The following is a 22,310-nucleotide window of genomic DNA, read 5'->3' as shown; positions in this document are numbered from 1 at the left end:
AATGGTCTTGAAAGGCAAAGTGATAATAACCTTTACTGGAGATTTTACTGGAGTATGTACTCAGAGACAAGCTGCTTAAGAAAGCCTACTCTATTCAGAATACGGAAACACATTCTTGTGGCGCAGAACTACTCTTCCTGTCTTAAAAACTAGTGTATGAGTGAACCTTAGTTCCAAGCAATACACATAGATCTCAGAAAAAGGTCTGAATACTTGTCACTGAACAGGAGGGAATTTAAAAAAAACACACCTCACAGGTATCCTGTTTTGATTTTTAATGACTAAATGTAACAAAACCAAGCAACAATGAATGACAATTGTACATATACATTCAGAAACTTCCGATGTGTTAGTCTGTAAGTTGTGTGAATGGACCTCACTACTTTTTTCCTCCTTATTCCTCCTCCCCCTCTCACATTAAAGATTTATATACAATGCAGCTCTGAACCACTGCTCAAGTCAATAGAAATATTTTAATTACCTTCAGTAGGAAAGTCATTAAGTCAAACATGGAAATAAAATACTTCTCTGACCTCTGTTTTAACGTCCCGTACCTCAGTGCTTGCTTTCATTTATCAGAATACCTTAACTGATTATAAGATTAGTATTTTTTTTCCACTATCACGAATGTTCTGAAAGTTCACACGTGTTTCCTTTTGAAATGACTACTTATTTCAACCGCTGTTGCTTGATTCATGCGTATGATTTACATGATCCAAGATGTGCAACTTAAATTTATAATGTAATCATTTAATTTAATAGTGCAAATACAAAATTAAGTGGACCAAATAAGAAGTTTTCTTACAGGACAACCCTCTTCAATCCTTAGTATTTCAGAAACACGGCTTTGTGAATCCTGTTCAGAAAGAAAACCCACCATTATTTGTTTTGTGTTCATAGATGGATCCCACGAAGGAGAACAGATGTTTATAATTCATTGTGTTGAAGACCTTGAGAGATTCTGCTGGATAAGTCTTGCAAGTGCTTCTTTACCTAGCAGGAAAACAAAACATAGAAAACAAATTTTAATAAGACCATGAATAATGATGAACAAGTAAATAAATTAATATCATGTATTCAGAGTTTGTTATCAGTATTTGTGATGACAGCTTTCAGGAAGGGCTGAGACCAGGGAGTTTTCAGGCATTTTAGAATTAGGTCTATAAAAACAATCGTGTGTATCTTGTAATAAACATGGAGCACAGGTGTGCCTTAACCTCCTGCTCTTAAAGCCGTTCACATTTTATGAGAAATCAGCACTGGATAATTGGCATTCCCTCTACTACTGAGTTAAATTTTCAACATGTATGTATGCTGGATTTATACATACCTTATACCCAAGCTCTTTTGTTTTTTCTTCCAGCATGGCATATTTCTCTCTATTTCTGTTCAGATGTTCCTTATCTCCAGTTCCCTCTACGTGTTTCAGTTTCTCGTGTGAAATCTCTAGTTGTTTCTGGTAGTGATGGTGTTTCTCGATTTTTGCTTCAAAGTGTTTCAGCTCCTCCTAAGACAACAAATACAAACAGCTTCACAGTATTTTCTTTCCAAGGCTCCCTCTTCCCTTTCTTTTATTGCAAGACATCCCTGAATACTATTCTACTGAATTTGGCACCGAAAGTTTTTCAGCTCTCTGCTTCTTAAGAATGTCTGGACAATACGTTATCACCACCACCCAGACATCCAGTTTTGAAGGAAGATGTTGAAAACAACTTGCTGCGGAGACCTCAGTTGGAGACCGCTGATGTCTCTAAGGTGCTAGGAGATGACAGCAGTGAATATCAAATAAAGGTTTATGTACTCTTACTGTTGGAATAGAGTTCTTCTTTTTGCTGGGGCAGATACGAAGGCAAAATTTACCTCTTATGCTACTGTAAAATTCTGACAAAAACATCTCACTGAGGCTGCAGACTTCAGCAGACTTTCCTCTGACACTTGTAAAAGCAGGGCCAGTGAAATTAGTGTAATTAAAACACAGTCGCTTCTTTTGTAGCCCAAGAGAATTGGGCATTGGGCTACACATGAGTAAGTAAGATGACACTTCCATTTTGCTGATTATAATGGAACCATACATATGACTAGTTTCATATATTTCAAACATTATGATAAAAGATTTTTTTATTTGGTGTCTAAAGAGCAACATAGAAGTGACTGCATTAAGAGTAACACGGAACATTTCTTTAAGTGGGAAAATAGCTTTCCATAGGAGATCTTACTACTTACCCGAAAAGATTCAAGTTCTTTCTCAGTGAAATTGGCTGATTTTGCCATGTCCCACAAATCTATCACCCTTGGTTCTTCAAATTCTAAACAAACACATACCACCAAATGAAAATTCAGACAACGCCTTTATGCCCACCTCCTATGCATGAGTGTTCTTTTGCACACACATACAAAAGGATACACTAAACACTGCATTAGCAACATGGATGAAAAGGGAGAAAAATCCAAGCACTTAATTTAAAACTATAGCATTATAGCAAGTATTTTTTAAAAACCAAAAAAACCCCAAACCCTAGGAACTGAATAATGGTGTTTGCCCTGCATGTTGTCTCATCTGCCCTCCTGGTACAGAAGGCATAATATCCCTTCCCATGTGGGCATGGAATACAGAACTACGCTCTTTGCAGGTTGTTGCTCTCCTTGTATTAGGCTTTTAGTGTCAGCTTGTAAACAGAACAGCCTGGCTCTATCTTTTCAGCTCTTTGTAGCAACACCATGTACTGTGACACTGAATAAATCATTGCTTTCCCACTGATTTTTTAAAAAATGAAATTGATACCAAATAAACATAAAAAATACTGTATCATACCACTGGTTGCGTCGTATCCCTGGTGACTGACTTTTCGCAAACGCTCAAATCCCTGATTGATGCTTCTTAGCTTGTCTTTGAGCTCTCTGTGTTTGTTGTGCAAGATTTCCTCTTTCACCAGGTTCTCTTCAGATGGGTTGATGACATTTTTGTGGATATCTGTTGAAAGAGGAAGTGTTATTGATTGTGGGTCAAATCCTGATAGGTCTAAAGCCCTAGAAATCCTTCAAATCTGGGGAGAATAAAATATGATCAGCATCTGAGCTGAGTATAATAAAGCATTGACACTAGACTCTGAGAAGCAATAACTCCATTTGCAGGTTAATATTATAATCAATGCTCCTCAGTGCTCTGGAGGGTGCTATTACAGAAATGCCTTTTACCTCTTATGACCACCAGCCCCAGTTTTAGTAAGGCAATGTTCTTATTTTCCTAGGCTAGCAATATCCCAAGAAAATGGGATAGATATGGCTGATATGTCCCATGCCCTTCCCCCAGGCATTTCTTGAGCCAGTCGGGATATCCAATGTTGAAATGACTTCCAGCAGCTTCAGCTCTACAATGAAAATGTCAGGCTGCCTGTGAGCTTTAGAAAACTTTGGCTCTGAAAAAATTTTTGCTTGGATAAGTACAGCAAACTGGATTCAGCTCCTCAATGCTTTAACATGTGGCCCAGTGCCAAAGATATATATCCTCTTGGGCTCCCATTAGGGAGATAAAAAAATGCATATTCTGTAGATTTAGGACCACATTTTGCAGCAGCGTACCTATGCTTACTGCACAATTTCTAGTAAACTACAACAGCCATCATTGGTAGTCTGATGATACCGTCCCTGCTTGAAACACAGGCAAGAATCAGAAAACTGAAATGGCAACACTTTCATTAGCTTGCAAGATTTTTGGCAGCTAATGCAGACCTAAACCCAGCAAGTATCTGGGAATGTCAGCATCTGCAAAGCAGTTCTGGCAGAAATGTCAGACTTAAGGAGTTTCAAAGAAACTTGGAAACAATGGAGGCAATGGACAGAGAAAGAGTTGTACTGATCTCAAAACATCAGACAAATGTTCAGCCACCTTCTGTTCTGCTCACGGTCTCTAGCAGAATATTGTATTCATGGATCTTTTCTTTGTGGTGCTTAAACTCTCGCCAAAGCTTATCCAATTCCTCGTCAGAGAACTTCCCAGAGGTCTTGGCCTGAAAGAAACATGAACTCATTATATTTCCCTGGCCAAATGCTCTGACATGCAGTCATCTATCAAAACATCCCACCTCCCACGACATTTAGAAAATTATTAAGCCCATCTTTTCTGTAAGATCTTTTGTTTTGAACCCCTGTGTATTAGTATGAGGGCAGGAGATTTAGACATGATGGGGACTTAGTGGCTTTAATCATATCCCAAGGAAGTTTGCTTCAGACCTACAAAGCCAGACTTGCTATGGACTACGCAGTGAAAAGCCTCTGTCATTTCTATTCTGTGGAAAACAGTTTGATCCATAAATAAGGGCTGCGGAGATGCATATGCAACCATAAGGGAACTGTTTGAACGAGGGCTGCAGCATGATATTAAGCACAGTCTTAACTCAAGAAATCTTACTCTACTGGCAAGTGAAGATTTTATCACTACCATGCTCTGCAGTGATTTGTTTCTCACAGGACTACTTTTTAGCAATGAGGGAAGCACTGGTCAGACAGCTGGAGCACCACACACAATTCTGGTGACATACTTCCTGCAATGTATGACCAAAAAGTGAATGTTTTTGATACTTACACAATCCCAACTCTTTTCTTTTTTGCTTAGGGAATACTTGTAAGTGATGCACTTTACTGTTCCCCAGAGCACATGACATCACGTTCCTTGCCAGAGCTGCATGTAGTTACAGTAACATTTTAAAACCCAGCAAATCTCTTTCTCTGCTTTGCTACCACCACACTACCCAAGTCTAAGAATTCTTTGCTGTATCTACTTGTTTCTAAAAACTGCATTACCTCGTTTTTGTAAATTACTTTGCCAGTCTTAAATGCCCAAACAGACCATACACTTTCTGTTTTTATGCATGAATGCAGATCCTGGAAGGTTTCATTTGAATACCACGTTGGTTAAGTCCTTATTTAACACCCCCCAAACACCTTTCTAAAAATTCCATGAATACGTTATATTTTAAATGTATAATTTTTAAAAAAGACCAGAAAGAACAAGAAGAAAAACAGGAAAAAAAAACAAATAACAAAGAGAAATCATGAATTTAGTGAAATTTGAGGAAGAATTGTGTTCATCTTTAATGGAGCCAGGGGTGCAGAGGGGCAGATGCAGATCTCTGCTCTCTGGGGACAGCGACAGGATCCAAGGGAACAGCATGGCGCTGAGACAGGGGAGGGTCAGGCTGGGTGTTACGGAAAGGTTCTGCACCCAGAGGGTGGTCGGGCACTGGGACAGGCTCCCCAGGGCAGTGGTCGTAACACCAAGCTGCTGGAGTTCAAGAAGTGTTTGGATAACACTCTCAGACATGGTTGAATTTTTAGGTAGTCCTGTGTGGAGCCAGCAGTTGGACTCGAGGATCCTAGCAGGTCCCTTCCAACTCTGGATGATTCTATGATCTTATCCTCCATGATTGCTGTGGGTGTTTTTTTTTGGCAAAGAGCACCTGCCACACCTAGTGACCTGGATGCAGGTGGGATGCCCTTAGTGCACAACGATCTGAGCTACAGAGCACAGCAGCTTGGCCAGTACTTAAAAAACAGAGCAGTAAAGCTACCCAGTTCCAAATACGATGGCACTCAGAAGAGAAGAAACACAGATTTTCTACGTGACAATTCCTGGAAATTTTACCCACCTTGCTCCATAATTTTTCCAGTCTTGGGTCATCCAGTGTATCACTTTCTGTACCGTCTTTAATGTAGTTGGTATCGACTAGTTGAGAGTCCTTCTTTCCATTCATTCCATACTTCGTCATAATGACTGCAAGGGGAATAGAAGATACATTAAAACCAGCTATGGATGTATGGAAGATGAGAGGCTGGCTGCTACATCCTTAACTTCCAGAGCTGGATTTTGCAGCTTACAGCGGAGAGGCTAACGGTTTAAGACACACAGGCCCCAGGTTTAACAACTTCTTCTGAAAACACCAGGAGCAAAGGAAGCTGTTAGCCACCTGCAGTTCCCTACTGACCTCCAAAGAACTGCTGCATGCTCAGCATCTCGAAAGACAACTTAGTATTTAATGGTTCAAACACACAGGTGTCTAACCATATATATATTTGATGCAAAGCTTAAACCTCTTCTGCAAAGCTGTACCTTACCATTTAAATTGCGTCTAAGCTTGGCTTCTTTCTCTCCGTCTTCATCTAGCCCTTCAGCCTTCAGTTTTTTCCAGCTTAGCTCATCCTTTTCTTGTATTTTTAGATCACTGTGCAACTCTGCCAGTTTCACAGCAGAGAGATGAAGCTAAGGAGAACAGAGAAAGGTTTGTATTCAGTTATATGGAGTCATCTTTTGCTGCAAAGTTACCTTAGAAGCCGGTACAGCACACGTAGCCAGTACAACACAGCATTTGTTTCTTTTACCCTAATGCTACGCATCCGAGTACGCAGGTCTGAAGGTATGAGCCACAGCATTCATACATCTCTTGCCTGTGAACAGGGCTATGCCCTCTGCATATTAATGTTAACAGACTGTGATAATGTAGCCTTCTCTCTCAGCTCTTCAGCTATGTTGACACGAGTGAAATTGTGCAGGGGTTAAAAAGTTGTATCTTTCTTGCAAGTTCCTTCAAGTAATATTTACATGGGATTTTCCCCCTCTTTTAACAGGACTGCCTTCTGAAAACAACCCTATTGTAAAAATGCCCAGTAACAATAACAAGGAATATGAAAGAAAAAAAAAATTAACCTGTTGTTCCCCTTTCTTATCTTTGTTTAGATTTAAATTTGAGTCAGAGAATTAAATCCATTCTGTTTCACTAATTCACAAAATGCACTTATGACCAAACATCTCAAACAATGTGCCACTGCCACCACACAAGCTTTCTCGTGGACCGCTTTCTAACCTCAGCTTTCTAACCTCACAGTTCGATTGAGTTGGTAAATTTTGTCAGTACAGTTTTGCAGACTAGCAGGACATTGAGGATGGCCTTACAGGTCACAGAACTACTTTATCTCAATTTTTACTAGAAACAAAGCACACAGTTTACCCAGATCACTTCTCAACATGGCTTATGCACATTAAAACCATAGAAAACCTGGAGACATTCCCTTCCAACATAACAGAAGAAAAAGAGCAGATACTGAAGGAAAAAAAAAAGAAAAAAAAAGATTTAAATGTATGATATGTCAGCTTGAAATTTTGTGAAATACGCAGAGAAAACAGGAACAAAGACTATGACTAATACACAGTTGGCTAAGCGGCACTGCTGTAAAATGAGCCAAAATGTTCAAATTTGGCACTTCAGTTATTCACTTTAAAACAAAGAAATGACATAAATCATATTAAAGTTTAAAACTTCTTGCATGTGTGTTGATAATGTGAAGGTGGGGTGAAGAAAAGCCCAGAGAAGAGCGGTAATCAAAAACGTGCTAGCAGCATGACTTCCAATGGCGTTCTGCCTGAGCTCTCCCACTTGTTCTACCTCAGGTCCCCGAGCAGCCAGCTCCTGGGAGCTTGGATCCAGCTCTGAAACAGCCAGGCTCATCTGTCCTAGAATAAATGTATTTACTAGTTGGTGTTTTTTTTCCATTAAGATCAAATTGAAGAATACAAAAATTCTAATTTTCTGTGAGAATCCAGGATTTTTAATAAACACAGACTCAGAACTCAGTTTTATTTTTCAACATCAGAAACTGATGTTTAAACTGATGCTACTGAAAAGACAGCCATTCATCTGGCTGTTAGCAGGTTATTTGAAAATAATTCGGAAAAATGTCATAAATGTGTTCCTGCACTACATTCCTTTTGACAGGAATTTAGGAACCTATGCACGTTCTTGTTTCTGGTTTCAGTTTAGTCTGTTCTAGTACATTCAGCGTCACAAGACAACTTAATTATTGCAATTTTTAAACCAAGTTTTTCTCTGTATCTTGCACTTAGCTTACTGAAATAACTTACCAAGATTTAGAGTGGCTAGAATCACAGATAAATATAAAATTTATAGAACATACTAAAACTTCTGAACCCTCCACTACTAAAGCCTCTCTATACTCTAATTTACCGTCTACTTTTGGAGAACTGTTTGATAAAAGCTAAGCACTTAGCAGAAACCAATTTAGTTATTATTTTTTATGTGCTAAAAACAAACAAGCGAACAAACAACCCTAAACTTTAGTCAGGTACTCATTTACTTTTCCGGAGCAGGCTGACCTGGACAGCCAGAGCGTCAGTGCTGCGGTGGTCACAAGTAACACTGCTTTGCTCAGCAGAATTGTGTCCTGATGTTCTGGGAGGAAAAGTGAGTAAAAAGTTTGCTATTAATTGTAAAGGAAATGACTAATCATCTCACTAGTTCTGTACTCTAATGTCAGCAGTCAACTAGCGTGGACTTAATATGCTCTGTTTTTTGACTAACCCTTATGAGACGCCAAACACAGCCCAACAAGGAATACCCTGCCTTCAATCCAGTAACTTAGGCTAGGGAATGCCCATCCAGGATTAATTCCTTTGCTTGAAAGAACTGAGCTCTTACCAGCCACTACCCTTTTCTGCATGCTCCACAATACTGAGGGCAGGAATACGGGTGTAACGAAATAATTATTTTTTTTTAGCTCAGAGTGAAAGAAACTCTAGTACTAAACAATCACAGTTAAGGCTCTCACCTGAGCACAGTGATACCCATTTGCTGGTCCACCTGCATGTGATTTGGTGTAAATGAAATATAGGTGATATAACCAGCTAGGTGAGAGGTTTCTACCCTCCAGTGAGCTCCTGTCCTGTGCAAAGCAGGGACAAATGCCACTACCTTCAAGCAGGGCAGAGTGAGCGCATCATGGCCATTAAAAGAGGTAATACATTCAAGGTGCGGGTGTAGGGGACATCTGAGATCCTCCCTGGTACCTGAGGGACTTCACTCTCCATCTTTCTCTTGCTGGCTTGACCCTGGATATAATGATGGGCTGACACGCTTCTATAACACAGGTATGCACAACAGAAAAGAGAAACGAGACACCTGAGAGAAAACCGCGGGGTCGGTTTAGGGACAGGGCGCTGCGGCTCCTGCTCCGAGGTACCTACCAGAGGCAGCCAGGCCTAAAACCCGGGCACAAAGCACAGCACCCCGAGGTCTGACCCCACGCCGAGGGTCCGCTGAAGCACGGCCAGATTTTTTCCGGGAGGCCCCGGGTTTTCTCCTCCGGCCGAATCGCCCTGCTCCAGCCGCCGCGGCCGGCCCCGGCCCCCGCCATCCCTCCCCTCGCACCGCCGCGGGCCCCACTCACCCGCTGCGCCTTCTCCCAGACCTGGTTCAGCCTCACCACACGGAACTCCCCGGTCTCCCGCCGCTTGGCCCCGGCGGCGGCGGTCAGCCCCTCGTTGGCCTCCCGGGAGTATTTGCTGGCCCGGGAGCTGGCAGCGAGGAGGAACGCGGCGACCAAACCTACCAGCGCCCGCAGAGCCGCCATGTCGCGCAGCGCGGGGAACTACAAGTCCCGAAATGCCGGGCGGCCCCTGAGGGGCGGCCTCCGCCGCTGGGTGGGGGGCGTTTACGTCGGAAAAAGGGGCTGGAAACTCAGTTTTGTGGTTTTTTATTTTCCATGTTGTAGTTTCAGAGAGCACTTTCCTTTGCCCAATTCGTACAGTGGCCGTGTTGTCCTTCGCTCAGCGAGGTGTCATTATCAGCTGTGTGAGGCAAAGGGGACAATGGCAGGTTTATGCACTGCACATTTGCTTGAACAAAGTTTTCTGCTATTAGCACAGTATTCAAGAGTGTACAGAAAAAAGAACAGGCCGCTGAGGAAGTGTGGAAACCAAGAACAGCGACAGCTCCTGAATATCCCCGTGAGGGGGAAGGACTTGGTCCTCCCTTGGAGGTGATAGCAGAGGGCAGCCCTGACTAGCACAGCCCTTTGGCTTTGGTGTGGGGAGAAGGAGCGTGGTTGGAAACATAATAACGAGTAGATTGTTTTTTTTAGCAAAGGGGATCAACTATGAGAACCACCCCCAGGTTGGTGGTGCTTGTTGAGGGCAGATCTGGGGCAGGAGCGCCTGTTGCATGGCACTTGCCTCCCATCACAGCACTTCCTGTACACTGCAAGCAACCAAGAGGTATAGAAGGCCATTAAACATTTTTGGAGGGGATTAAGTCTCACAAAGTATGTAATGCTGGGAAGATATCCAATAACTAATCCAGGATGGGTATAAATCCTTCCCTGGTTATTAAAAAAAATCCACTAAAATTGAACATTGCTATGACGGAAGCCCAGGGGATGTGCACTGAGATGCAGAACACACTTCATGTGGATGTTTTTGAGGGGAAGGTGGTGAAGAAAGCTTTTTCTTCTCTTGTCTTCTCTTTTTGATAAATCCTCTGCACACTGCAAAGCTTACGTATTATAGGGTCTTTGGTATAGCTGGACATTTCTGTATTGAGTTTTGTTTAGAATGGTACCAGAGCCTGGCTGGTGGTGGAAGCAAAGGTTCACTTCATTAAGTGGACCTCGTGTGTGACCTTGAGCAAAGCAAAGCATAGCGCTGTAGTACTGTCAGCACCAAGCCTTCATGCATTATAAATCAGTACTGTGAAAACAAATAGATTGCGTGAACTATAATGAGATTTCTGAGAACGATGCCCCGAGGAGGAATTTTACTGGACTTATTTTTGCCTCATAAGCAATATAAATCATCTTTCTTCTCTTCCACATTTTCTTAAGTTAATTCTCAGTTATATGGACCTAGAAGCTGTTGCTGTAAAACTGAATTGCAGAAGCAGGCAAAAGTACCACAGGCTTGCCTCATTTATAAAATGAAGAATATGTTGTTTTTTTGAACATTGTAGTATGTTAGTGAAATGATGGTGGGAAAACATGCCCATCAGATTTATCCAAATGTTCTAGGCTGCTCCACATCAGTTTTAGGTTCTAGAGCTTGTTTTAGTCTCATTATTACAGCATATCTACGTATTGTTGAGTCATTTTGGAACAGATGGTTTCGTATTGTCTGTCATTTGAAGCATTGATTGAATTTGTAGTCTCTCTGCAAAGAAATTAGACCTCAATGCTCTATAAACTTTTATAGATTCCCACTGTTTTTCTTGTATTAAGCTTAGCTATGGGTAGCTTTGTGCATTTGTTTGCTTGAAGTTTTGAACTACAATGGGAAAAATTTTAGGAGTAAGGAGTGCAGCACTGTTATTTTGGTTATGATAGCCTGTAAGGGCACTGGACAGTCAGATACAACATCTGTGTAAATTGAGTATTTAGTACCACCACTTTGTATTGTTGTGTATGTGTTGGCCCAAGTGCTTCACTCCCGCAAGTAAAAAGCCAAAATGATTCCACTGACTTCTGTTTAGAGACTTGGGATTTGTTGGTATAGATGAGGCCAAACTCATCACAGAGTGCACCTTAGGGTAAATAAAAAACGCAGTGGGAGGTAATGGAAAATCAGCTCTATTATAGTTTGCCTTCCTTGTGCACTTTCGGTTAAATTCTCCCTTCATTTTTTCCCTTGCATAATAGAAAAGCAGCTCAGCTGAATCCCTGGGACTGTGCCAAAACTGATACAAGCAGTGGAAGTGTTAAGCCTATTGTCTAGGAGTCTATTGATTGCATTGTCCCAAAGGACCATTTCTGAGTTGACAGACCATAGCTTTTTTTATTATTATTTGTTCTTTATTATCCTTATTTAAAAAAAAAAAAGAATAACAAAACATGATGTAGACCACACTCAGAAGTCCTCCTTCTGCCCTCTGCTCACTTGAAAAACAAAATTAGAGAAATTTGGAATGAGGATGACACTGCAAAGCAGTAGAAAGATCAGAGAAAGTTTTGGTTAAAAGAAAGTCTTATGGCACTTATGGAACAGTTCAGAGCTCCTGGTAGAATAACAGAGAGGAGGGCTTTTAAGCCTTATGTTCAGAGGCTTGAAGGTGATCTAAATTGCATTCTTCTGAGTACAGTGTTGGGGGAGATCTTTACCTTTAAGATTCAGTTTAAGAGCTGGATCTGTTGGTCCTGGTTTCAGTTTTACCAAAATCAGTTTACCACTGAATTTGCCCATTCACATGTTCTGTATACATCTAAAAATATAAATAAATAAAAATAAAAACTGCCTGGCATTTCAAATACTCTGTTGCTGAAGTCAGGGAAAAAAAAAATACAAAAAACTGTTGTGGCATTTCTCATCTCCATCTTCTATTCAGTCTGCTGGCCTGCATGCTGAGCCTAGCAAGCTAAGATGCAGAGAAGGTAGGGTAAGTGTTGTGGGTTTGAAAAGGTGCTGTTTTTTCCAAATACGCCTTTCCTCAGCCTTCCCAGGACCCTGTCGAGGGTGTACTGAAGTGATGTCTGGGAACATTTTGCAAATGTTAACCTTAGCCAAAAGTCTTCCCCAGCTGGAAAACAACATGCTTTTTCCTCTGGAAGACCACAGATATTTCTGTGTGGTAACGTGGGCCCTACAACAAGTTTTTAGACTTATTTTTCATTGCCACACTCCTACCCAAGTTAAATTTTAGCAAAAAAACAGTACTGTTGCATCCTTTTTTTCCACCCACGTAAGATTGATGTGAAATATAAAAGCTTGTTTTATGCCTCTCAGTCCTCTCTGTAATGAATGATTTTCTTATTCTTGAGAGTTAATAAAATTCTACCAAATGCATTGCTTCTTCCCAACCACAGCCCTCATCACATGCATGGCAAAACAGTTCTTCTGGCAGTGGGCTTGCCTTTTCTACCTTTCATTTTTTCAACCCTGGTTCTTTCTACCTTTGCCAAAAACAGCACTCTGTATGGTTCGTTCTCCTGTAACAAATGCACTTCGACCCCTCAGTTCTCCAAAATCTAGCCCAAATCTTAACTTTGCTAATATCCAGGACAACGGGAGACTTACCTCTCCCAGAGTTCTTCTATGTTGTTTTCCCACTGCATTTAATCTTTCAAAGCCCACTCTGATCAGTAATAAATATAACTCTATTTGGAGAAAGTCCTCGTTCTCCAAAACTTAAGCTGTTTGTCCATCCTGCCAGAACATAAACCAAGACAGATATATCTATATTAAAACAACAACAATAACAGAAAACACAGCATGTGTTGAACTACCTTCTGCATTCTAGTTGTCTGTGCAGCCTGCAATAAACATTTTTTGACTCTACTTCTAGAAGTGTTAGCCTAACCATAACAACAGTACACGCAAATAGACCAAAGTTATATTTTCCATTTTTTTAAAGGTTAGTATGTCTTCTAAGCCGTATTTCTCGCTCTGCTTCTCTAGACATCACAACTTAAGAGTTTCAAGGTTGTAGTACACACTGAAGACTGGTTTGTACCTGAAAACTCTGAAAAACAATATTTTCACAATTTCATTGTTGTTCTAAGTTTCTGAGGTATGCAGCATCCATAAACTTAAATACATAAAGGTCTAATTTCCCAAACCCGTTGTTCCTAGTCTGAGCTCAAATTATGATTTATTATTCTATTAGATTTTTAAAGTAATTACTAGCTCTTATTATCACTCCCTCTCCTTTGTTTCTGAGGGTTAGAAGATCCAGCAATAAACTGACTTCTACTTTTCTAATTCTCTTTGTTTCTACTCCTGTCTTTAAACCTAACTCTCACTGTAGACATAAACACAACCCCAGGCTAAACATATCCATTATCCCTCCTCAGTGATCTTTAGTTTTTCAAGTATGCATCATACACCAGTGAAATTTCACTAGGGAAGTTTAATTTCCCAATGTATAATATACTACAATGAAAGTCCTAGGTTGCAAACCTCCATCTATTGAAAAGTAATTCCATCAGAATATTTTATCATCGATACTCTAGTCTGTGCTCTTGTGATCCGAGTAACTTGAATTCAACTAACTTTCTGCTTCTTACTTCTCTATACTTAAAAGCATGGAAAGGTCTTACACGGATTTAACAGAACCTTAAACGTAATCTCAGGATCTCTATAAAGACCAAAAATGAATGTAGCTTTAGTGTCTGCAGACCCAGACATCACCATTTATCATAATTTTTCCTGTGCAACGTGCTCTAGGTGATCTTGCTTGGCAGGGGTGTTGGACTAGATGATCTTCAGAGGTCCCTTCTAACCTTGGCCATTCTGTGGTTCTGTGATCACTTTTGTAAGAGGGCAGTATCTGACAATATATCTATTAAAATCATGAACTCTTATTTTTCTAGATGCCTATCCAGTCAGTAGTGCAAGATTAAGCCTGAGCTAGACTTAGTCAGTAACAGTTATAAAATTGATTTAATTACTTTAATATCATATACCCTTGTCTCTGCTGAGAAGACTCATCAGTGCACTGGGCAACAAATTATGTCCTACTGCTCCTCTTTAACCTAACTCCTTTAACACGTCCTTTCTTGTATCTGTCTTGGTAAAAAGGGCATGTACACTTGTCTTTCACTTCTAATTTAAATGATCTTAGGAAATTCGTATATAGGAAAGGCAAATAATTTTGTAATTGTATTATTAAGTGGTTGAGTCACCATCCCTGGAGGTCTTTAGAAGACGTTTAGATGTAGAGCTTAGAGATACAGTTTAGTGGAGGACTTGTTAGTGTTAGGTCAGAGGTTGGACTGGGTGATCTTAGAGGTCTCTTCCAACCTAGATGATTCAGTGATTCTGTGATTTTTTTTTTTGAGGCCATTCTCCTTTTTAGTAAAAATAGAAACTGCCTTTTGACAGACCTTTTATCTTCTTTGAGCTAATATAATAAATAGATCCTTTGTGTTCATATAAATTTGACAAGTGTGTCCAAACTGTAAAGGGAATGATAATTGGCTCTTGTCTATATGTATATCTATATAGTTTTAGTCCCATTCAGAAAGATGCACTACAAAAGTCAATGAAAGATTTGGGGATGAAAAGCAATTGTGAATCCTACATTTCTTGACTAAGAATAGTTATCAGGCCTTTATTATATCTGTGCTATAAATGCTCTTTTCCTCATTTACAAGAAGATTAATCTAGATGTCCAACACTGTTTAGTGGTTTCGTAAATTAACCACATCATAACAGATATCTTTGACAGATTCTCAACTAACTTTTTGTTCCTACCCATTTGGAAGAGAAACAATAGTGTTACACATTTCTAGAGAATGTAGTACCAACCTAGAAAAATAAGGTCAGGTAATGTCTATTTCAAAAGTTTACCCAGTTATAGATTTCTATACAGTTGTTCTCGTCTATGAAATCTAGCATTTTATACTATTTAGGCAGCTTTTTTTGAGTAGTCTGCTTTATATCTGTAGTAACTTCACAGTTCCCTGATTATTAAATATTACAGAATAAAAATATGAGAATATATGAATGGGTCTCCAAATACCTGTTACTTACCTGTAACTTCATCTGGGATACTATAGTACCTTTACACATACCAAGGTAAGTCCTGGTGTATTGGGGTATTACAGTGGGTAATAATACAGTTTTGGTGGTAACCACTGTAGATCTCACCCCCCTGAGCATCTTGAATTTTTCTCTTGGTTTTGTGTGTTAATTAATAGAGTTTATCCAAGGCCTGATATAACTAAAGATCCATCCAAATGTAAAAATCAGCTGTTATTCTGCAGGAGAGTGTACGTGCTCTTTAAATGACTAGATTCAGTCCCAGAGCAGTGTAAGAAATGTGATAGAAGGGTAAAACTGGCTCAAAAGTATCTATCCTATTCTAATGATGGCTGCAAACCAAAGCTCCCCGCGGTACACATCACAGCAGTTAGCTATAGACTGATCTTGTGAAGAAAACCACAAGTGTACCTTAATACCATTGCAGTCTTGCTGGCTCTGCTTGGCTCTGCAGGATTTTATTTGTATTTAGGATTAGGTCTTAACAGTTCAAAAGCTTTTTGGCCATATAAAGATCCAGGTCTATGCTGGTAAAACACACTTGAGTTAATATTGGGTTTTAATAGCACAGGAACCTTTCAAATCAAGACGGCTTTGGAGTTTCCCGATTGTCTTTGTTCAGTGACCCAAAACAACATCTATGTCTGGTGTTTGCTTCTCAGTATAGATCTGCAAGCACAGAGGGATCCTATTTCTTGTTTTACTTTCTTTTAGTAACAGAAGAGAGAGCATCTTTCTGGACCTTACACACGCTTTTTCATAGAGATGTATAGTTCCTTATATACTCATTTGCTTTACATTAAAGAGCACTTATTCAGATTTGCTTTAGGTTTTACAGGGCTGGAAAACCTAAATCATATCTGGACTAACTGAGCTGAAATCTCTCATTGAAGATACAATCCTGTTTGTCAAGGGATTAAGCCTGTTCCTTCACTGGGTTCTGTTCTGTAAGTCTCTGACTTATGGAAGATTCTGTAAGAATATATATTCTGGTAAGATTCAGCTTCTAGACATAAATTTTGACTACTTCAGCCAGGTTACCAGTAGCTGGATTCTTTTGATGTTCCCTTCAGGAGTCTGCAACAGCTCACAGTGATAGGACGTCACAGCTGCCTGAAATGCATTCATTCCACAGAAGGCCTGAAGGCTTACATCTGTACCTACAAGAGCATTGTAAACCTTCCTTCTCTTTGCAAACTCCATTTGACGAGCAGCCCTCATCACAGCATCTGTCTCTCTGATTCTCTGCATGGGTGACTCTCAACTCCCTGTCTAAGCAAACCCAGATAATGTGTCCTTTTCCAGTCTCTGACGTTTTGGGTCTGCTTTGTTCCATGTCTGAATCATAGGAAAACTGTTGTGTGAATGAAGCTTTTTTTTTTTACTTGATCCATTAAAGTTAAATTAAGCTATGCAACTGTTTTCTTTTTCTGAAACAACTTCTTTTATTTTCCTTGGATTTAATTCTGTGCATTCAAGCAGGAAGTTAAACAATGTCAACCTGAAGAAAATGAATCCTATAACATGCAGAAAAAATAGACAGGGGAAATGGTTGTTATTACATTAACATCTTACCTATGTCTTTCATGGAATTACTGGAACATCAAGGAGAATTAACCAGCTTGAAATTTATTTTTAAATGTGCTTTCTCATAAAGTGTATCATTTCTCCCATGCATTTAATTTTAGTGATAGAAGAAAACAAGTGTTGGGATAATGTTATTGTAAAACATCTCTCTGGAGTAGGTAATTCTTTTATGTGTTAACAGTTTTCTATCACTATTATCTTGTTGAAATTGCTTCCTTAGCTAAACTGTTTAGGGCTGTTGCTAAAGATGAACGTATCAAAACCAGGTTATGAATTCTGCCCTTCTAGAAGAGATCATTCTGTCTGAATCAAGTGAACCTCGAGTTGTTTTGGGAAGAAATCTACTACTTATTGGCATTCTTATCTGTTTGTGTTAGTCCTCCTTACTACAGCTCTAGATGACTTCAGGCTGCTGTGGTGGATTCAGCTTTCCTTTTTATCCAATTCCCAATGAATGCTTTTAGGGGCTCTTTCTTCATGACTGCTGAGGTGATAATATGGATCTTGTAGTTGGAATCTTGACTTGTTTTAATGAGTGGGAGTTTAGGGACTGAATAAGCTTGAGATCTGGAGTGAGAGACATTTTCTCAAGCACTCATATCAGAATCCTGGAAACCCTCATTGTTTTGTGATCCTTCTGGTACCACCATGGACTTTACTATTCCGTTGTGTGACTGCTTCAATTTTTAATAGTAAGTATATAGGTAAGTTTTTTAAATAGAGATTATGGTGTAAATTATTAGTATAAAATAAACAGTAAGTGCACAAAAACCCACCCCACAATCAAACTAATTGCTGACAGGTGTCTCACCTGGCAGTGAAATGCAGCTGCTCTCTGAGGTGGAGCCTGTCAGTGCAACTCGTGTTTTGGTGTAATTCAATAGAAAATGCAAGAACAGTTTAATGAAAGAGAACGTGGAATAACAGAAAGGATTCTGAAAAATGCCAAGTGTCATGTCCTTGAATACCAAGTGCTGCATTATTCTCTCATAAAACTATAACAAATAATTGACTGGAACTCTGTTCCTCCTGAATGATCCTTTGGGGAATTCAGCAGTGCAGAATAGAAACAAACCTGACAGATGTGCTCCTTTACTTCAGGTTTCTGTCAGAGCAACTGTATCTTTTTTATTGGGAACTTAGTCAAGGGCTCCTTAAAGGTATTTTTGCCGTTTAACTTGATCCTTCTTTTTCCTGCAGAAATGTAGGACAGGAATCCTGATGGCTTCTATGTTGCTGACTGTCACTATGAAGCATGACAACAGGAGGTCTTCAGTATTGAGCAAACGTATGTGTTTTTATTTGGCTATGTTGCCACCTTGAATAGTTTCTGTCTCTTGCTTCTTTTGCTTTTTCTTCCTCTTCCCATCTAACTTTGGCTATATCATTCCTTGTTTAGATATGTTCATGAGCTTCCTTCAAATTCTGTTATTGTCACAACACAACTTTTCAAGTATAGCTGCATAATGCATGCCTTCATCCCTTTATTTTCCTCCCATTCCCCCTTCATTGCCTATATACTTTTCAAATTTTAGCAAGCAATAGCTATACCTTTCAAAGCTTATTTGAACTGCCACACTCTTCTGAGATGCAGAAGGAAGAATTGTATGTCACAGTTCTGCATTATTCAGATGTAGCTCGACATCTTTTTAGTATCTGTTGAACCATACAATAAACATTTTATTTTCTGGGTATTTGTTGTCAGACCTCTCACAGTGGGGCAGCAGTAATTTTCAAGTTACTGTTATGTGGGGGTTGAATTTTTGGTGAGCAGCCTTCAAAGCTGGCTTGCCATTTCAGAGTGTTATGAGCTCTGGCATGAGCACTCAAGAGTGTAAAAGGAGTTGTTTTCATTCTAATTACTGTTCCTGAAGTTTCAGCTGTTTAGGCAGAAGAAGGGTCATGGGAGCTGTAGAAAACTGAGCCAACTAAACAGATGGGATCTTCTAGTCCAGCTGAAAGAAATACTCTTCCTCCAGAAAAGACAAAGAAGATTTTAGAGCTAAAAAAAATTCTACATCACCTGCTATGTTTGAGATCTTAGTGCTTCACAATAAGCATCAGAGAAATTCTCCAAGGAAGGAAAAAACACAGTTCAGTTAGGATTTCACAAGCCAAACACCAATTTTTAGGGTGTCTTGTTATCCATATTGGCTATGAGGCATTCAAATGAAAAATATGTAAGTAGCAGTGGCTGGATGTTTGCTTGGGCGGAATGAAACAAGAGGATAATAATTGTAGAGGGAGATGAGATTACACCAGTCCCAAGAATGAGAACACTTCTAATCTTTTTTTTAGTTTATAGTGCTATGACAGCCTGAAAAATAACGTACAAGCCAGAGAAAAAGACTTGTTTCTTGCCTGATATATATGCAGTCCAAGTAGAGACATGCTGTGGAGGAGTGCAGGTGGAGTTGCACTACAGAGCAAGAAGTACTGAACAAATACAAGATAACTGATCAGTGTGAGCTATGAGAGGGATGACAAAGTGACTTTCTTTGCTATAGTCTGAGTCAAAAAGCAGGAAGGGAGGCAGACAAACCTGCACAAGCTGGAGGCATCCTGCTGTTGTACCCTGTTGTTTCAGTTGGATTCTCCTGCTTCTGCAAGATGGACTAACAACAAAGAAATCAGTGTAATTGTCAAGAAAATTATTTTTGGTGGAAAAGTGGTTAAATGAAAAGAATAGTTCTGCATAGTGTTAAATGTAGCATAACTAATATTAAACACTACAGATGACATATTTACCAGCCAAAAATATAAATAAATGGAAATCTAAATGTGAGCCACTTAATCATTTCTATTTGTTGTTTTTTTTCCCTTTTTTTTTTTTTTTCTCCTAGATAACATCCAAATAAAAACTGATCAGGAAAGATGGAAAAGTAAAGTGAACAATCCAAAATGTGCTGACCTTGGGAGCGAGAAGGAAAATCCAAATGTGCCTGTTCACTGGTACAAGGTTAGGAACAAGGTACACAAAAGGAAATGGAAGAAGTCTTCAGGGTTCCCAGAATGAAATTTGAATGTCTGTCTATTTCCATCTGTGCTAGAGGATGTTGCTGGAAGATGTGGCCACTAATCATCTTTGCTGTAACACAGCAGTGGAGCCTGAGCTGGAAAAATGCTGTTGTTTTTATACCTCCATTTAGAAGACATTGGTTATCTGCCCAATTAAACCAAATGCTAATAAACCTAATTTCTCTAGCGTTGTCTTAAGTGGCACATATCTATAAACATTTATTACACTGAATTAAGTGTAATAAGTGGGCAATGTTCACTGTGACCTCGATAAAACCTTTTCAAACATTCTGCTTCCAGGCTGCAGTTCTGCATGCTTGGTCTGCACAAAATGTTTTTGGAAGGGAAGCATAGGTAAAAGACCATTTAGTATACTTCCAAGAGAATAGGAGTTATTCATTATCCTGCCCTCTCTCTAAATATACCCAGCTGGGTATATAATCCTTATTTTCCCATCATGTACTATAGACTCTTCTGGAATCTAATACTAGCAGATACCATTTCTCTTAAGATTAACAGTAAAGTTCATTTATCAGAAATAAATATTGAGCAGCTAGGAAAATTTGCAGTCAATACTTATCCAAAAGGAAAGTAGATTTTATTTTAATTGGAACAAAATTTTGTTATAGATTGTGCATTGTTAAATACCTTGCAGTACATAGACTATTTACAGCCAAGGCAGAGTAATTAGGTCATGGCCCAGGGTTCCTATTCGTCCTCTGTTTTGGGTAGTATGTTCTCCAGAAACATCCTGTTATTTATTTTATTTTTTTGAGGAATTTTGAATTCAGATGTATTTATTGACTTTCCTTGGTTGTATGGATTATTTGCAAGTGAGTCTCCAACTTCAATGGAGAATACAAGAATCATGGAGCAGGAAATACTGAAATACATGTATAAATTGAAGCCAGACTTGATTGACTCCTTGTCTTCTTGGAGTTGATTTTAACCTATTAAAATTCATAGGGGACTTCCTTGCTATCACCGTATCATAAATCAGTTTCAGAAAATAGGTCTTTGCACCCTTCTTAAAATTAGAGTTAGTGATAAGATTTGACTCTTATTTTGCTGTAACAGAGCATTTGATCACATGGGATTATTTCTGTTCCATGCCACAGAAGAGCCATGAGGGTCAGGCATGAGTAGTCGTGGTTTAAAGTTTAAAGTAAAATCACCATAATTACTTTTAATAATCTCTTTACACTTGTTGCAGCACTGACAATATCAGCGAGGAGACTGTCAGAAAAATACCGTCTGTGAGAAAGAAAAGGTAAGTTATTTTTGCACGTCATAGCTGGCAACTATAAAAGAAAGGTAGAAATCCTTTTTTTTTTTTTTTTTCTCAGCCCTGACAGCTGGACAGAAAAGCTGAGTCATATTAACTGGCTATTGGCAGGTAAAACAGATCAGGTCAAGCACATTCCATGAACTACATCAAATGCAATTAATCTTCACAGAAACTGTAACTTGATTTTTAAGAGCATTTGGACTTAATAGTGAAAAATTTAGACTGCTTTAATCTACACCCATCCTGTCATTTATATATATGGGTCCTTTGTTGCAACAATTTTCTCTCCAGGCGTATGGCTGATCCAATACTTAAGAAGTTCAATTCCTATGTTTTTTACCTGTGAAAGTGCAAGTTCATTTCGATAAGTTGTACTGGTTGCCTAAATTATGGGGATCTCAGAATGCTGTTTGTATTCATGGGTGGGATGTTCTCTTCTGCTCTGCACGCTAATTCTGTAGCCTGGTTTTCCTTCCTTTTGCTGTAGGGAGCCTTGTGTTGCTCCCTGACCTGCATGTGTCTACACTGCGTTCTAGTCTCCGTCGTCAGGCTTTGTGTGTATGTGTGACTCTAGGGACCTAATCCAAAGACATTAAAGTCAGATGGAATCTGCTTGCTTAGATGGATTTGCGGTAAGGTCTGGAAGGCCCATGCTTACTCCCAGGGAAGGGTTAAACGGCTGTCTCTCAGTCTGAAAATGGGCAGGATATATTTCTACTCTGGATTAATAAAAATGCAAATGAATCTAATGTAGAAGAGGACTGAATAATCGATGGTGCACAGAAAGACATGCTGTTGCTATTAAATATGACCACTGAAGATGACAAAGATAATCATAACTTTTTATGTGAATAACATCATCAGGAGAAATGTAAAGAGCCAGAGGGCCTGGCATCATATCTACTTCCGTACTCTTTGTGTTCAGCTGCTACGCCATAACATGCCAAACACAGCTCTGGATCTACATTTTGGAGTGGCTTGGAGGTGAGCTTCCCAGTTCTGAGTTCTTTTCAAAAAGATTGCCTGTTGTTTCTGGGGTGATGCACAAGAAGCAAGCAAATAAATAAATAAAGGGGAAGTGAATCTCTTAAGATTTATTTCTTCAGA

General features: G+C 39.4%; 2 protein-coding genes across 4 annotated transcripts in view; one reads left to right on the top strand and one right to left on the bottom strand.

Annotated features, from left to right (window-relative positions):
• Window positions 1-260: 260 nt before the first annotated feature.
• Window positions 261-9,471, bottom strand: LRPAP1 (LDL receptor related protein associated protein 1). Its single transcript, XM_083832752.1, has 8 exons — window positions 9,235-9,471; window positions 6,112-6,256; window positions 5,646-5,770; window positions 3,887-4,007; window positions 2,813-2,971; window positions 2,224-2,306; window positions 1,331-1,507; window positions 261-993 (listed from the first exon to the last, which is right to left on the bottom strand). Exons 1-8 carry the CDS (start codon window positions 9,415-9,417, stop codon window positions 928-930), a joined length of 1,059 nt encoding a protein of 352 aa, XP_083688878.1. The 5' UTR covers window positions 9,418-9,471; the 3' UTR covers window positions 261-927.
• LOC310898192 (uncharacterized protein) overlaps window positions 8,489-22,310 on the top strand; it is a 31,839-nt gene continuing 18,017 nt past the window's right edge. Inside the window, exons 1-5 of one of the 3 annotated variants that reach the window (XM_083832753.1) lie at window positions 15,370-17,589; window positions 18,098-18,185; window positions 19,741-19,868; window positions 21,129-21,185; window positions 21,262-21,311. In XM_083832753.1, the coding sequence (XP_083688879.1) occupies window positions 19,834-19,868; window positions 21,129-21,185; window positions 21,262-21,311 (142 nt within the window). In that variant the 5' untranslated portion in view covers window positions 15,370-17,589; window positions 18,098-18,185; window positions 19,741-19,833. Of the gene's footprint in view, window positions 8,936-15,369; window positions 17,590-18,097; window positions 18,186-19,740; window positions 20,187-21,128; window positions 21,186-21,261; window positions 21,312-22,310 lie in introns of those variants that run through there. The other 2 variants (XR_014583068.1, XR_014583069.1) reach the window with 2 other exon arrangements.

The sequence above is a fragment of the Anser anser genome, assembly GCF_964211835.1.
Source record: "Anser anser genome assembly, chromosome: 4".
Lineage (NCBI taxonomy): Eukaryota > Metazoa > Chordata > Aves > Anseriformes > Anatidae > Anser > Anser anser.
Note: the sequence above shows the minus strand (reverse complement) of the source record. Positions and strands in the feature narration are given on the sequence as shown.